General features: G+C 48.0%; 1 protein-coding gene across 4 annotated transcripts in view; it reads left to right on the plus strand.

Moving 5' to 3' along the window:
- The window catches only part of Tns3 (tensin 3), a 233,147-nt gene that overhangs the window by 63,972 nt on the left and 151,512 nt on the right, over positions 1-17,663 (plus strand). For 3 of the 4 annotated variants that reach the window (XM_057771347.1, XM_057771343.1, XM_057771345.1), the window contains one exon: positions 16,245-16,283. The exons of the other annotated variant lie outside the window; for it this stretch is intronic. Coding sequence is in view for 1 of the 3 variants with exons in the window: in XM_057771343.1 (XP_057627326.1) it covers positions 16,245-16,283 (39 nt within the window). In the remaining 2 variants the exon portion in view is untranslated. The remainder of the gene's footprint in view (positions 1-16,244; positions 16,284-17,663) is intronic. 4 annotated transcript variants of the gene reach the window in all.

Below are 17,663 nucleotides of genomic sequence, written 5' to 3' on the forward strand. Positions count from 1 at the left end.
CTCCCCACCATTTGTCTCAGCCATGGAAGTAGTTGAATTTTAAGCTGGGCAATTCAATAAACAAACACTTCTGAGTTTTGCTCTAGCCAGATGCTGAGCAGGACCCAGGTACAGCATTGACTTCAGGACAATTCCAGAGGACCACTTGGGAGCCTCAGTCTGCCAAGAGACGCTTCTGTGCGTTGCTGCAATCTGTGTGCTTGGTGTTTTAGAGAGAGGGAAGCTGGTGTGTGTGGGATGGGGTGGGGGGAGTGGGGGGTGGAGGATGTCCTGAGCAGGGGATGCAAGGTTTTGTGCTTGCTGGGCAGATGGTCTGCCACCGAGATGCCAGTTTGATGGCCTGCTTCTGCAGTTGTTCTTAGAAGCCATTGAAGTTATTCTACAGGTGTTTATGCATTCATAGTGAAATTGAAGGGAAAGTAGACAGAATTCTCTGTGGTTCTGCACAACCTCTCCCACCGTAATCATCTCTTTTGCAGCCGATGGTGTCTACCTGAGGTGTCAATACCATCCAGAGTCTATTCTTAAGTAGGACTCTCTCTTGGTATTCTGTCTTCTGTTGCTTTTCTCATCACGGCGACAAAGATACCGGACATTAGACAATTTAAAGGAGAAAGGATTTATTTTGGTTCCTGATTTTAGAGGTTCAGCCCACTGTTCTTGGCTCCCTCCGTTGATTGTGGGCCGCAGTGAGGCAGGTCGTGATGGTGGGGGAATGTGAAGGAGAGAGACACAGTCTACCTTCTGGTGGCTAGGAAGTGGAGTACAGGGGACTGGCATATGTTTCAGAGGTCCCCAGTGCCCTGCTTCCTTCAGCTTGGCTTCATCCTCTGAAGCTTCCTCTACCTCTCCCAACTTAACCATCAGCTCAGGAGCCGAACACAGCATGTGGGCGTGTTGGAGATATTTCGTATTTAAACCGTGACTCATATTCTATGAATTTGGACAAATGTAAAGTACAGAATGTGTATAATATAGAGTATTTACCCTGCCTTAAAAATCTCACGGGCTCCCTTTCTTTCCTGGATGGTGACCCCCAGTTTTTTTTTTTTGTTGTTGTTGTTGTTGTCTGCCTTTTCCAGGGTATTACATCTGTAGAGTCCTAGAGCAGGCAAGCCGTTAAGATGGGTTTCGCTCCTTCATGGTACACATCTTATACCTTCTCTTGGTGTTTTCACAGTTTTACAGTCTAGTTTCTTTTAGAGTCATTGGCTCCTCTAGTCTGGATGACAATGGTTCATTTGTCCATTTATATCTTGCTTGCTCCAAGTTATCACTGCTGTGAGAAGAGCCATAAGGATCTTTAAACTTTGCCCTTTGAAGGACACTTTCGTCTCCCCCAGGTGGGCCTTTTTCAGGGAGGCTATCCTCACTGGGTTTCTTTCACCCATTTTGTTGAGGAAACTCATTGAAGTGTTGAGAGCTGGGGCCTTTGTTCCTGAGAGGGAGGGCTCTTCTGAGACCGGGGATATGGGATAGGGAGGGATGGCCTTCCCCTAGGGAAGCCTTACATGTGCTCTGAGCTCACCTCCGAGTCAGCACTTGCCCTGTGTATAAAGATTCAGGTTTTAAACTCGGTATAATCTGAACCCGAGGCAAGGCCATTGATTGTGAACTTCTGGAACTTCACTGGACGGGGACAGAGAGAAGAAACCATGGTCATTTTGCTGTTGTTTTTGTTTTGCTGTTGTTTGTTTTGTCTTAGGGTTTCTTTTGTGACAGGGTCTGGTCTTACTTTTTAACTAAGGCTGGAATGAAACTGACCGTGTAGCCCAGACTGGCCTCAAATTCATGCCAGTTCCCCTATCTCCATTTCCTAAGTGCTAGGATTATAGGTGTGAGTCCCCAAAGGGCTTTGAAGCTGGCTATAATGGGTGGCCAGACTGGCAAGAAGGACTATATTGTCTTGTGTAGTTAGCAGTGTAAATGTCACTTTGTGGTGACATGTTTGCTCTTCAACAAGGTTCTGTATTTAAACAGTGTTTGTAGAGGATTACTTTCCTTGCTCCAACAATGGACCGAAAAGGAATTATGGCAGGCGTGTACCACATAATGATGCTTTGGTCAACAGTGGGCTGTGTGTCTGATGGTGGTCCGTGAGCTTGCGTCATCTGGTGATGCTGTAGCGATCCTGGTCCTGCAAACACACGGTGTGGTGTTTGCACAGCAGCAGTCTTGCGTCTCCGTATTTCTCAGAGCACATCCCCGTTGCGAAGTGACGCAGGGCTATGTACTCTTTTGCGATACTACATTTGCCTTAAACTAACACCGGGATTTTAAAAACTACCGTTTTGATTCTTCAGAAGTTGTCAGTCTGCATTGCATTGTAACAGATAAAATAGATCTAGATAGATCTCTGGAGTGAATCTGTACCAATTTGCTCTTTAATCGGGCTATTTGGCTGTAATCTGTTATTGGCTGTGGTTGCCCGTATGCAGGAAGCTGGGCGTCTGGTATAGAGATGGCGTCAGCCTTTTGTGTCCTTCACTGGGTTTGGGTCAGGCTGTGTATCTTGAGGACTCTTAGAGTCTTCACAGTGAGGAAATACCTTCCTACAGCCTCTGATGGGATCTGGAGAGGATGGGTTGATGTCGGCGAGGGCACACCATAGCTGCAGGTAGGTTTGTTTTGAGTTAGAACTGGTGAAGTTCCCTGGGAAACTATGCTCCATCCTTGTTTCTCTCAATGGCATCTGAGGAAGAAGGCTCCCTGCTGACCCTTACAGCTTGACCATTTCAAGCAAGTATAATTGTTGGTTGAGATCCATTCTGGTCGTAGGCCATTGATGGGGTGTTTGTGTGTCAGTGACTGTAGAAGATAAGGCAGTAGATGTCACCTGACCTCCTGTAGACAGGTTGTTACCGGTAAGGAAGGACACTAGCAATTGTCAAAACAGATGCCATCTTGTGTGTGTGTGTGCGTGTGTGTATGTGCACATGTGCATGTGTATGCACATGCATGTGTGTGTGATGAGAATAACAAGCACATGACCACTTGCCCTGGGACCCCACAGAACATGGTAGGACATTGGGTCTTGGTTCTAGAGTAGGGGGACAGAACTCAAGACAGCTGTGAGCAGCTGACCCTCAAATGTAGATACTTGGTGAATATGTTTTGCCCTCTGGTTATATCTTTCGCTACCTGAATTTTGTGATAGGTTGTTCCATTCATTAGTTCTGGCCTGGCCTTTTTTTGTTTTTGTTGTTGAGAACAGAACTGTAAAATGGAAATTCCCATGTATTGCTATATGAAGCAATCTCGAGAACTCTGAGGACCTTTTTTTTTTTTTTAATATTTATTTATTATGTATACAATATTCTGTCTGTGAGTCTGCCTGCAGCCAGAAGAGGGCACCAGATTCCATTACAGATGGTTGTGAGCCACCATGTGGTTGCTGGGAATTGAACTCAGGACCTTTGGAAGAGCAGGCAGTGCTCTTAACCTCTGAGTCATCTCTCTATCCCCCTTTGAGGACCTTTATAAAAACCCTGGGTCTGAATTCTAATTCTGCTGGTGTTAGTGTGGTCTTCTTCCGTGAAATTAGGCAAGAACATCTTCCCAAGAGCCTTGCGAAGAGGACTTCAGCCCCCTTGCTAGCCCAGGCCTGTGGCTTCTTTGGGAGCTCTCTCTTATTCCTCTGAAACAACGTTTTTCAACCTGTGGGTTACAACCATCAGAAAACACCTATTTCCCGTGGTCTTAGGAACTGATACATGGCTCAGTAGCAAGATTGCAATTATAAAGTAACAACAAAAGTAGTTTTATAGGAACTGTATCAAAGGGCTGCAACATTAGGAAGGTTGAGAACCCTGCTCTGGAGGTACCATGGACCCGTGCAGCGTCAGCAGCTGAAGGACTTTCCTGAGGCATGGTTAGCCAACACTTCCAGCGATGTGTGGGAGATGAGTAACATCCTAAAAGCGTGCATTTAGGTAGGAATGGTCTGTGTGCTTTCTCAGTTCTTGAGAATGCTGCTTGCTTGTCTCATCAGAGATTGTTTCTAAAGACTGTCAAAGACCATGATCTGGTTTGTGGCATCTCAGGGCCTCTGTCAGTCTGGCTAATGGCTTACTGCCATTTTCCCTCAGCCTCAGGATCCTGCATTGTTGTCTGTATGGTCAGCTCTGGTTTGTTTACAGGGAGGCTTTTGTGCTCCTGGTCCATTTGTTATGCAGCCACAGTGACTGCCTGGATTAGAGTCCTCACCTGGGTGCATGCTAGGGCTTGCTGCAAGTTCTTGAAGAGCAGGCCTCTGTCCCCTTGTTTAAGAAGTATGTATATGTGTATATTCACATCCTTGTCCATGGGCATTAAGTTTCAAACTGGGGACAATGGCTGAGGTGCCCATTTGACACATCAAAGCAGACCTGGCCACCAGGTTTTCCCAACATCCCTCAGTCCCTACCTGTTACAGGGTACGGCTTGAACACCCCACCCTCTATCCTGAACTTTCCAGCCCAGGGACTGGGCTGTCCTTCCCCACATTTTGGTTACCTGCCCTTTTTTGTACCTTTGGCCTCCTGACTGCTTCACCTGGTTCCCTCTCTCCCCTCTCACAAGCCTCAGGGTCATTTGTCTGCTCTGGACTTTCCCAGATGTGTCTGCTTCTGGCTATGCTTTCCCTTTTATTTACAAATAAACTTTCTCCTCCTCCACCACACCTAGGAGCAGTCACGTCCTTTCCTTTATTCAGTGCAGTGCAGGAGTGTGTGTGTGTGCGCGCGCGCGCGCGTCCTTTCCTGCTATGCATATGAATGTCTCTACTCTTCCCAAGGACTAGCCTGCAGCCTAGTTTTCCAGGCCAGTCGTCTTATGGGTTATACTGCTGTATCTCTCACTTTTTTCTGGAGACCTGACTGGGCTTGCGTGGTGAAGGTTTACATCTTCTGGGTGCAGAGGCTGAAGGATGATACTGGCTGGCTTCCGTGCCTCCTTCATATTCCTGTACTCATTACTGAATGAAAAAAAGAAAGAAGGAGAAAGGAAAAGAAAGGAGAGGTCTGCTCCTAGGTACAGTGGAGGAGAAAGTTTACTGTAGATATATGGGAGGGTGTAGCCAGAGGCAGATACGTCTGGGAGAGTCCGGAGTGGACATGTCTAGACTGAGTAAGGCCATGTGGGGAAAGGGCAAGGGAGAGAGTGGAATGGTACCAACAGGGCAAAGGTACCAAAGGGGTGGATAACCAAAATGTCTGGATTCTATAGGTCAGAGCCTCTGGGGGAAGGGCAGCCCAGCCCCTGGGCAGGAGAAGTTTAGGGTGGGCGGCAGAGTATTGCCAGCCATACCCTGTAACAGGTAGGAACTAAGGGATCTGCTTTGGTATGCTAAACAGGCATTTGTCCCAGGCTTTGAGACCTAACAATTATCAGCTTGGGAAATTCTTGCTGTTATGCTTAGCTCGCTGCCTCCCATCCCTCCTGCTTTTCTGGTCTCAGGAAGAGTGTCTTCTTGCTGACACCGGCTATTCTCTGTGGGAGTCCTATGTCTCCTTGGTTCCTGTTAGCTTTTTCCTTGCTTATTATGGCTGTCTCCCTTCTAAGCCCATGGCATCTCCTAGTCCACTGACACATCTTGTTCCTTTTCTCCCCGGACTCCACTCGTCCTCTTTACAGGCGAGAAGCCCTACTGGTGGAGGCTTCTCCCCTCACTTTTCCTTCTCTTCTCGTTGGGGAGATTTTCCCTTCAGGCACAGGATGGCGAGCAGCATCCAGCTAGGAAGCCATCAGGATGCTCTTCTTACACATTAAAGATACTGTGGGGTCCATCAGTGTGTTCCCCAAGGAAACACATCTCAGAGAAGTTCTTGGGAACACCCCCCTGGTCCAGTTGCCGGGGAGAGGGCTTTGCTCCATCTCTGAGTAGAGGTTCTTCCCAGCATTGTCCTCCAGAGCTTAAGTTTAGCCTGGGAAAGATGTTCTGACCTTTCCTCCCCTAGCAGGACTTTTGTGTCCTGTGTGGGCAGGACACCTTGGTGGTGTCTCTATAGGCTTATCCTTGGGTGGGGGGGAGGATCCATTCCCGTAAGACTTCCAAATATTTCACTTTGCCTCCGGGTAGCCCCCTCTCCCAGTGCTGTGGACCCTGTGTGCCTGTGGACAGCCAGCTTATTGGGTCATGACTGTGATGTCTCTAGGGTGACCTTCCCTGAGATTGGCTGATTCTGTTTATGGTCCAGCTGCTGCTATATTCTGTTCCGGCCACTTTTTAGGGTGAGGTTTACTAGAAGAACCCCCCCTCCCCACCCACCACCTCCTTTTTTAAGCAGCAGTGTCCAAATGAGTACACATTTTAGTCCTCAGAATTTTAACTTGCAAAATCAAGTTTCTTTGCCACTTCTGTAAAGCTATTAATTTTAGGCCAGGATTCAGGAAGTGGCCACCCCCCACGTTCCCTTGAACACAGAAATAGCCCCAGAGCTTCCTTCGGCCTCCCTCGCAGGGACTGATGACATTTTTTGGTATATTTCCAGGCTTTTGACTCACCTGAAAATTCCCCCAAGACTTTCTGAATGAAGCAGTGCATGGGTCAAGCATGCCGGGATATGGGGAGGAGGATAGGAGGCCGACACCCCCCCCCCTTAGCTCTCCCGTTACTGTAAACATCCCCCTGCTTGCAGGATCTTAGGAATGATAAATACTTGCCGGGCTGTCTGGAAGGCTGGGAGAGCCCAATGAGTGGAATGTAGACTGTTGGGTAAAATCTGAAATTCCAGTCTTATTGTAAATTTCCTTCATTTGCATTTTAAAAAGCGCTGGAGGTAGTGCGCCCTGCGGATGGCCTGACCTTGAAGGTGTTTCAGTGAATGGGGTCAGGATAACGGAGGTGAAGGGCACCTTGTTTACTGTTGATTTTGCGGTGCTGAGCTCGAAGGCAGAGCCCCCACTGCTAGGCCAGCACTGTGCTCCATTTCTAGTTCCTTTGTGGACACCTTTAAAGGGGGACATCTTGGAACTGGAGTACTGATCAGGTGGCGCTAAGGTGGGTCTCGTGGGTCATTCTTTATGGTGTAATATGCCCGGGAACAGAGTAACCAGCACCAGCAAGGTTGTGGGTGTGTTGTTAGATGGTAGGGTAATGTTGCATGGGTATGAAACTGTTAGTGTTTGCAGAATGTGTAGATGTGAAATGAAAAGTTAGCTAGTTGGATATAAAAGTTGTAGTTAATTTTACTATAATTTTTACAAAGATGTATTTTTTTGTTATATGTATTTGTGTATGTCTGTGTAAGGGTATGTACATATAAGTGCAGGTGCCAACAGAAATCAGGACACCAGGAGAGGGTGTAGGATCCCATGGAACTGGAGAGGTAGTAACTGGAACACGGGTTCTGAAACGGATCCTTTTTAAGAGCACTATGTACTCTTGACTATTGAGCTGTTATTAGCTATTTATTGTTGTTTACGTATTGATTTTGCATTACATTATTCTTCGACATTTTCTACAAAAATGCCTTAAAGTTTCCTTTAGCATCCTGCTTTAAGTTGAATCCCTGAAGGCACTACAATTTCTTTCAACTGTTGGGTACGCTGTCCTGAAATATGGTATTTGGTTAATCATTGTGGCTGATGAGTGTGTGAATGAATGGATTAATGAATGACAGAAGGCGGAGACCACAGACTCAAGAAGAGTTGGAGATGTGATAGGTTGATGGATCTCTCTGTCTCTAAGATGCTGGTTGCAAGGGGACATCCCCATGGCCTTTCTCAGTGTTTTACTAGAGACTGGATGGCCCAGTGTGCCCTTGTGTGGCCTGTCTCTTCACCTGGTAGCTTTGACTACCTTTCAGAATGGCAGCTGGTTGCATCCATGGATGGGCTTGGGGTAGAAGCCACAGTTGCAGTCCTTAAGACCGAGCTCTGCCATATTTCAGCTTGGTTTATTGGCACACACCAGCACTTCGGAGGTCGGAGGTCGAGGCAGGACAATTGCTGTGAATTTGAGCCTAGCTTGGGCTTCAGAGTGAGTTTAACCCTTCCACTTCCCCAAGAGAAGAAGGAAGACCAGGAGGAGGAAGAAGAGAAGGAGGAAGAGAAGTGTTTTTAAATTGCCTTATTTCATTGGTCATGACAGGTCACAGGACAAACCAGGAAGACATCAGATTCAAAAGAAAGGGCTAGATGGGGCCACTTAAAAAACAAAAGAGCCCAGATTTATTTGTTTTTAGTTTATGTGTGTGTGTGTTTGCTTGCATGTGCATGTCGGGTTTGTGCAGTGCCTGAGGAAGCCAGAAGAAGATATCCCTGGAATTGGAGTTATAGGTAGGTGCTATGGAACAGAATCCTGGTCCTCTCTAGGAGCAGCCAGTGATCCTAACTATTGATCCAGCTGAGCCAATTCTCCATCTACGTTCACTATACCTCTTGATGGGGGAATGACTGACCTGCAAAGACCCTGTGTAGTGCCATTATCTCTGAAACACAAATTGACTCAAGTGTGGACATGATGGAAATAGTACAGGGTTCTTTGTCACATAGCTAATTAGCAATCACTTTTCTGTCCTTCTTTTTTCTTTCTTTCTTTCTTTCTTTCTTTCTTTCTTTCTTTCTTTCTTTTTTTTTTTGTTAGACAGGCTCTCACTACATAACCCTGGTCAAGCTAGCAATTGCTAAGTAGCTCAGGCTAGCCTTGAATTGACAGAGTTCTTCTTGCCTCTGCCTCCCAGTGGCTAGGATTAAAAGGCCTGCAGCACCTTGGCAGTCTTTTCCTATTTAACAAAAATGTGAGTTACCAATGCCAGTGTTCCTTATTGTTGGCTGTGATTGCTGGTGATACATTGCAGGGCTGTTGACGAAGTCACTGGGAAACTGTGACTATGGTCTGAGGCGTGAATTTTCCTGTGGAAATGGGTCTGCTTATTTTGAAGCAATTACAACTTGATCCTTGGCATTTTAAGCGAGGAGAATGGCTTTAGAATAGGAATTAATGTTTCTCTGAAGCAGTTTTGTTTATTAGCTTAGCTTTTCTTCTGGTTCTTTAGAAAGTATTTTATCCACGATCATGTAATCTTTGTTTTTCTGTGTGGGGGTTAAGACAAAGGTTAAAACACCAGGCTGGACCCTGGTGTCTTTTGATGATGGAGGTCTAGGATGGGCCCCTTCTCCTGTGTGCCTAAGAGCCCTGTGCACAGACCTTGTCCTGTCCTTCCTCCCTGACCTTGGACTTTCTGACAGACCGTTGTGCCTGTCCCTGGACGTGTGGTTCTGTCCTGAAGTCCTTATCAGATCTTGAGACTGGTGGGTGCTGGACGTCCCAGGAGGGAACCCTTTTGTGTCCTTTCAGAATTTCAGACTCTCATTACAGCAATAGACTCACATTTGATTTCTGATCTGGAGCCCATGTTGGGAGCATAGAGGATGTAGAGCAAGACTGGGCTGTTTTAATTCTGTTGCCTTCCCCGACAAGCCCTGCGTGGTTTGCCTGAAGCCAATGGAGACCTGTGCTCCCCTACCACGGCCCCTTCTCCTAAAACTCAGAAGCGTGGAGGTGGAAGAGAGAACACTGAAGCCTTAAAAGCTGCCGCCGGCTCAGGCCAGCCCAGCCAAAGCTGAGAATGCTGGGATGGACTTGTTGATAACTGTACCAGAGGCATAATCTTCTCTAGACCTGTTACCTTTAAGGGAAACAGAAAGTCCCAGTTCCAGTAATTTCTCCTCCTTTTCTCGCATCCTGATGCCTTGATTGGGGCCGGCAGTCTGGGGTTTAATTACGTCTGTCCCCCCCCCGGCTTGTTTCTCATGGGGATTAGAGCAGACTAAATTGGGCTTTGCCATTTAGTGGATAACAGGGCTTCCTAAGGAATGTGAGCCTAATTAGGGATCCCAGGGTCATGCCTAGCAAAGAGATCCCAGGAGCAAAGGTAGAGAGGGCTCTCTCTCTCTCTCTCTCTCTCTCTCTCTCTCTCTCTCTCTCTCATCCTTGGGAAAGTTAATAAACTCTCCTGCAGCAGCCTGCATTTCATGCCCTTGTCCCTGTGGATCCCGAGTTCTTGTAGGCTTAGCAGGGAGCTTGACCTTGGCATTCATTGGCCCTGGCCTCAGGCCCTGGAACTGCTCCAGAAATCACTATGAATGAGGAGACTTGTTGCTGCTTGGGGGTCTCGCCCCTACTGATGTTCTGAGAATGCTCTGGTTCTCCCAGACCTTTGATAACTATTCAGCTCCACGATGCTCCCTTAAGGTATCGGCCAAAGCCAGACTCTCTGAACTGTATTTGTAGGAATGGTCATTTACGAGGTGAAATTTATAAATTAAGTCACCACAGTGGGTTCTAATCCCATGTAACCTTCGTCCTTCCAAGAAGAGTTTAAGATACAGGTAGGGAGGCGGAAGACCACATATGGGTACGGGGAGAGGGCAACTTCACAAGCCAGGGAGCAGCAGGAGACAGCCCTGAGTCACCTCAGCCAGTCTGTCAGTTGGCCTCCAAGGCTGAAGACATAAAAACCTCTATTGTTTAAGCCTTCTGTCTCTGGGGCTTCACGGTGGCCCCAGCAGTCCAGCACGGACTGTGTTAAAGTAGTGTGTCCCTTTGCTAAGTGACAGCATCGGGGATGAGGAACTTCCCTCTTGATTCACCTCCTCCATATATAGTGAGTGATAATCCTGGCTATAAAAAAATTTACAACTTACTTTTTCTCAAGCCTAATACAATGGGCCAGTTGATTGGTCAGTGATATTTGACATATGCTGTAAGGGCTATAAAGTGATAAAAGCGCTTCTTGGAAAACTCCTCTGCCCCAGATGCTACACTCAGCAGAGATGAGCAGTGACCTGACCCCCATTGCATTGTGGGTCTCAGTGACCAGACACCAGTATCTCTGTGTGTCTGTCCCAAGCCCAGGCAGCCACAATATCTCTTCCACCCTCCTGATTCGGTGTTGTTGCCATGGGTTTTGGGTCCTCTGGAAATGGGGTTACAGACAGTTGTGAGCTGCCATGTGGATGCTGGGAATTGAGCCTGGGTCCCCTGGAAGAGCAAGTCAGTGCTTTTAACTATGGAGCCATCTCTCCGGCCCCCACTCTCTTTATTATGAAGGAAATTGTTGCCCTTTTTTCTTTTTTTTTTTAAATATTTATTTATTTATTATGAATACAATATTCTGTCTGTGTATATGCCTGAAGGCCAGAAGAGGACACCAGACCCCATTACGGATGGTTGTGAGCCACCATGTGGTTTGCTGGGAATTGAACTCAGGACCTTTGGAAGAGCAGGCAATGCTCTTAACCTCTGAGCTATCTCTCCAGCCCTGCCCTTTTTTCTGAAGTAAATTTTGCCTCCAGTTTTATGTAGCCGTGAGTCATTGTTCTGATCAAAGCGATTTCATGTTAATGTGAGCACCAAGATGGCTCTTTCAGCGCTGAGGTAGCTGGTGACTCACCTTTCTCCTCTGTTCCTTTATCTTGCTCCTGAAAGGCTGTTGGTGGATTTATTAGAAGTTATGTGCTTTTATTTATGGATGCATTTGTTTCGTTCAGGGTGCGGAGCATGCTGGGCTCTGCCACACTGCAACCCCAGCCCCTGTGTGCCTTTGCTGAATGCCTTTGATGACTGATGTCTGATATGGCTGGGTTGACTCTCTTTTCCACATGCCTGTGTGTGCATGCTTGATGCCAACTTCAGAGAGCCCTCCCATGGGCAGAATTACATGGAGAGCGAATGAGAAAAGGGGCCAGCCAGCACCCAGGCTTTCACTGTAGTAGTGAACCGGTCGTGGAAGCAGGAGGGGCCTGTCTCTCCATTCTTCCTCCAGAGTTCCGTGACGTTCTAGGAAACTCACTCATGGGACACAACAGGATTGGGATTTTTGATGATTGACAGAAGGTTGAATGCAAATTTACCTTTATTCTGTTTATGTAGTAGCATGTGGTGGTTACAAGCATGCATCTCTTAGAGACACTGGCAGGAAAATAATCACTCTTGACATGGCTTGGCCGAAATGTAATTGAGTCGAACATGACAATCAGCGCTGAATTCATGCTTTAATTGTTTGAATCAGAAGGAAGATAGGGTCTGCAGACTGTGTGTTTGTTTGAACTGGGCTGTCCTTTGGCTCTCTGGGAACCGTAGTCACAGTAGACCTCTCCTCGCCCCAGAGGCTCCTGCCGACCATGGTGAGGGGGCAGAGGTAGCTGGCTGTGGCTGAGTCTTTATTTTTTAAGGTTAGACTCACTTGTTGGTCAAAGCTCTGCCTTTTGTCCTACCTTCAGGACCACAGGACTCTTTGGGCATGCTAATACACATGAACATGCTCACTGACAGACATTCTGACAGGGAAGACACACAAACAAATTCCCACAAGGCATGCCTGTACATACATGTGTACACATATACACATCCACATATACACACTTAGCTACTCTCTCTCACACATTAGAGCTCACTCACAGGACTCTCAAGACTTCTAGTCAGACAGACTATCAGACCAACACACACATTTCTCAAAAATGCTCAATTTGGCTGGACCATCACACATTTTAGGCAAGCCTCGTATCATAGAACCCACCCCCTCACCTTCTGCCCTGTCCCTGAATTTTAAATATGCACACTGCCATTCACACACTCACCCCTGGGACAGTCCTGAGTGGAAGACAGTAGGCTCCTCCTGCTTCTGCCTTGATGACCTGGCTGGCTTGGAGACAAGGTTATCAACATCAGCAGGTTCCAGGCACCCACACAGCCAGGTGTGGGTTGGACTCAGCCTTGTTTGTTTGTGGTTGTCCTTGGTAACCACAGATTAGGCCACAGACCAAGCCAAGTAAAGGCCATAAAATGGCTCTTATGCAGGTCTCTCATAAGAGGCCCTGGGTCAGGGCAAGAGAAGGACATGGGTCCCAAGATCTTCTGCTCATAGCTCAGTCTACAGCTCTCTCCTGGGATTTTCTGTAGCTGCCAGACCTGCCCCTTTGCGGCCACCCTTTGTCCCTCTGAGTCCAGTGGGTGCTCTCATCAGGGGGAGGGGAAGGCAACTGGGACCCAACTGGTGTCTTTCTTCTGTCTGAGAACTAGTTCTTCTTGATTCAGCGTTCCACGCTCAGGACAGAATATGCTCGCTTTCTGTGTTAGTAGGGTTCAGAACCAAGAGCTGCAGACAGGCGTGTCTTATAGGACATAATTATGGCGCTGACTTGAGCCTGCGCATGCGAGGCCCCCTGAGGGTGTGTCCTGATGCATGGAGCACAACCTGCAGTTCTCTTGCCTCCGCCCTTCTGCAACTTGTTCACGACTTGTGCATATTTAAAAATTATGCCCTGGGTGGGCGGTGCATATCATGGAGTCATACACTGAAGGAGCCAGCCCAGCTCAGAGATTCCTGGGTAGAAACACCTGTAGGATTGTACCTGAGGGTGGGATGGCACTGGGTCCTTGTCCAAGTCCACTGCATTTGTGTCTGTTGCTCAGTGTTCAGAGCAGTTCATGGCCTTGGGTGGATAGCCTGAGCACAGCCTGGAGATAGCCCGGGCCCACCGTGTTTCCCTCCATCATGTGGAAAGGGCTTCAGGACCAGAGTGTTTGATCAGAACTGCAACTAGGGATGAGTCAGAAACAGATACCATGAGGTGCCATTCTCATCTGGACTCCGGGTAGCGATCCTCTTTCTGTCAGCTTATCAGCTGCCCGCTCTTGCTATGTCACCTGGCTCTTCATCCTCAGGAGATGGAGTTGGGGAAGTGAGCTGGTGGTTCTGCAGGTGACAGGGACAAGAGAAGCAGTGATGAACCCTAGAGCTTTCTGGGCTCCCGTGAGGAGAAGGAAGTGTGGAGAAGCTGTGTCCTGCTTTTCTAGACAGTTTGGATGGAAGGTGGAACCTACGAGCCTACGAAAGCAGCCAGGGAGTCCAATCACAGAGCTGTTGAGCGTCCACGTGTTTCTTAGTGCCAAGGAGACTGGCATGGCCCAGGAACACTGGCATCCTGAGAGAGGCAACTTCTGTTCATGGTTCAGATTGTGGGTAATTGCCCTCCTTATTCTAAACAAGGAGGAAGAAACTGGAAATACTGGTTGCATCCTGGTATCTCCTGTCCTGATAGCTGCTGATAGCTACATTGGCAGGACACATCTTGATGCATTCCCTTAACTGTAGATGGTCTGTTCAGAACTGGATTGAGTTACTCATTTGCAGTCGTAGGGCTGTACCCTGAACACCACTTGTTTATATAGGGATGTGGGATACCAAAAACATCTGACACCCCTCCCCCCCTCATTTGTCTGTTTTAGACAATGTCTCATTGTGTGTCCTTGCCCGGTCCAAACTCTACACAGATCAGGCTGGCTTCAAACTGACAGACTCACCTGCTTCTATTTCCCAAGTTCTGGATTTAAGGACGATGCTCATGGCCAGCCCCTAGCTGTTGTTAAACTCAAGTTTCTGGTGTGGCATAGGAACTCCTTCTATACATCCTTTTGGTCAATTACTTGAAAATATTGATAAAAGTTTATATTTAGGGTAGCTTTAAATATATAGAAAATTAAGCATTTGTTTGGTGAATTTAAAAGTCTGTTTAATTCAGAATGCTTAATGACTCAATATTGATCCATTGCTAGCCAAGGTCCACAACCTATAGTGTAGGTAGTTTATTGGGTGTTGCTCATTCTGTGAGTTTGGACTGTTGTCAGTGACATGTACCCACCATGACAATGTCAGTCCAATAGTTCAGCTGCTCTCAGCATTTGTCTGGTTTTCCTCTTACTCATTTCTCTCCTTAGCCCCTGATAACCACTCATATTTCACTGTTTCTGTAGTTATGTGTTTTCCAGAAGGTCATAGTTAAACTCATTTAGCAGGTGGCATCTTCAGGTTGGCTGCTTCATCTTAGTGACAGACATTTAATGCACCTCTGTGTCCTCTCGTGCCCTCTCAGGCCATTTCTGCATGGCGATGAGTATTATTCCTCATTGTGGAATTCAGGTGACATCCTAAGGGAGAGCCTGGTTCCTCATGCGTTCCTTACCAGTGTGACTGTGTCACAAGGTACCAGGATGCCTATGTGCCCCGACTGAAGGCTTGCTGGAATGGAGTGAATCATAGCGTTCCATTAACCATAGGTTCCCCCTGGTCCAGCATAGTCACCGTCCTATTAAGGTCCTGTCACCAGCTCCCAGCTGGCATTTCCAAACCAGTGTTCACTTTACATTTATTTATGGACTCCTTCCCCCACCCACCCATCAAAATTTAATATGCACATGTGGAGCTGAGGACACACAGATTCGAACTAGGTGTTTCTTTCTCCCAGTTGCTGTCTGAGTACAGAGAGCTGAGGATGTAGTTGGGGGAAAGGTGAGTGCAAAAACAGAGGACCCCTGTCTCTCTCTGCCAAGAATATGAGTCATGATCTCCGTGGGATAATGGCGTGTCCCCGATAGATGAGGGCCATGTGTCACATGTTTCTGGAGAAACTTACTGGGCAAGATAAGCAGGAGGCCTATAAATAATGTCCCCATCAGGGACCAAGGTCATACTGCTGCCTACTGCTCCAGATTGTGAACTGCAGTGACCAGTCAGGTCCCTTGTGTGTCCTTCTTTGCCAGTTCCAGAAAACTCTTGGAGAACTGGAATGAGCCAGGGGTCTGAAGTGGGAGAGCGAGGAGAGAGCTGGGGAGCGTGGCAGGTCACGGGGGCAAGGTCCTCGGCGGCCTCCCAAAGGAACGAGAAGCCAGACCAATGCCTTGACTCCCACAGTGACTTTTAACTGAGGGCCACAGCATTCTCTGCTCTATGTTCCCACTACTCTTTGAGCCTTCACAGCTGTCTGGCCAATAAGGTGCTGCTCTGAGCTGGGGGATTAATTGAGGTCTCGAAGCTTTGCCTGGGATGCTTTGGTGAGCTGACTGGGAGAGTCCAAGGGAAGTTCTTTCTCGTCTCACGTGGCGACACAGTCAACAGGAATAAATACACACAGACTCTCTTTTTAGTTTCGTATGCACAGATCATAGATCTTTCTAGAGAAAGCAGCCCATTTTGCAGACAAAATCCATCCCTGAATGTGACTGTAAACACTGTGGGCAACTTGAAACCACCCTTCAGAGCCTCCATCTTCTCTGGGTGCCACTTCTCATGCTCCCCAACGAGGAAAGGCTGTTTCTGGAATTCTCAAGAAGGTTCCAAACTTCCGCAGGGTTAGCAGAGTGAGGTTCTGTTGAGTCCTGGCATCCCCATCCTGACACAGCCGCGGCCTCAGGGAACCCTCTTCGGCTACTGTGCCCATTGACTGAGAACCCCTTGCTCATGTTTCTTTTCCCTTTCAAGGTGGCGGTTCCCTGCTCTGTGCAAGTCCACCCGGGCCAGGTAAGACCGTCACATCCCTTTGGGACTTGGTGTGAGCAGGTAGGGTGGTCTTCCTGTTTGTTCAAGCTCTGCTCTCCCTGGGGACTTTGCTCACCTAGAGGGTGGAAGTACACTCTTGTTTGTTTTCATTAAGATCGAAAATCCTGTTGGACTAGGTGGCTCACACCCTTAGTCCCAGCACTCTGGAGGCAGAGGCAGGCGCATCTCTCTGAGTTCAAGGCCAGCCTGGTCTATAGAGTAAGGTGGTACAGAGAGGACTATACAAAGAAACCCTGTCTCGAAAAACAAACAAAAAAAAGGTGGAAAATCCGTGTGCCCTTTTGTAGTGGCAACCTTTGGGGCTTGGCCCCCTGGCGAAAGGGACCTAAGCTGTCGTTAGTGTCAGTACCAGAGTCCCAGGGTGGCTTTGTGAGCGTCCCAACAACGCCAGCAAGGCCACCTCTGACACGTGCTGTGCCCTGCTTTTTGTCTCACTGACAGTAAACATAGCAACACTTTCTCTTTGATGCGTCATTAGGTGAATGTAAAATTTCCCTCTGCTTCTTAAATGAGTCTGTTTTGAATGCCGTGGCCATCTGCCCTCTGTGTTTTCTTGGTCCCCACCCATTCTTTCTAGTGACTTCGGAGGAGGCCTGTGGGCTGGGAGAGCAAGGTAGCCTTCTTACTGTCAGTCAGGAGTGGACCTGAGGAGGCCGCTGTTTGGCTGCCTCTGGCTGTTTGTGGAGCGCACACTGCCCCAGCCTTACTTGTGAGGGAAAGAAGTGGCCTGCCCTCTCTCCCAAGGTGCCTTTCGTGTATTGCTTGACTTTTCCCTACTGGATGGGGTCATGCTGCCACACTACTTCTCCTGCATGTAGCAACCGGTGGCTCAGTTGGTGTCTTTGCTTGTTTTCCTGCCTTCATGTTGTGGATAGAGCCCAGAGCTCTCTAGACACGAGGCTGGTGCTGTGTATCTCATAGGGTGGTAGAACGTTCTCTGAGGGCTCAGCTGAGAGGTGTCACCGCAGCCTTGTTCTCCTACAGAGGCCACACTGAGGTCCCGCCTCACTGCTGAGCCTCAGCTTCCTTCTGTTTCCAGTGAGGGTGGTGGCGGTCTGTGACCTAGCTGGCAGCCAAGCGAAAGCCAAGGGGTGCTGGATTGGCACATCACAGATGCCTCATTCACAAGATGGCTGTTGTGACTTGCCCCTTTGAGTGCGCTCAAAGGTCTCCTTCCTCTGGGAATGTAAGCTATGCATGTGACGTCATTGGAGGGATTTCTACCCAACCATAAAGACCATGTCAGAGTACTGACTGCAGAGTACTGTATGCTTAAATCCAGGCTGCTGTGCTGGTTTCAGGGCTGCCTAAGGCCACTGCCACTCCCTCGCCTTCAGTTCT

Source organism: Chionomys nivalis, chromosome 6, assembly GCF_950005125.1.
Source record: "Chionomys nivalis chromosome 6, mChiNiv1.1, whole genome shotgun sequence".
Taxonomy (NCBI): domain Eukaryota; kingdom Metazoa; phylum Chordata; class Mammalia; order Rodentia; family Cricetidae; genus Chionomys; species Chionomys nivalis.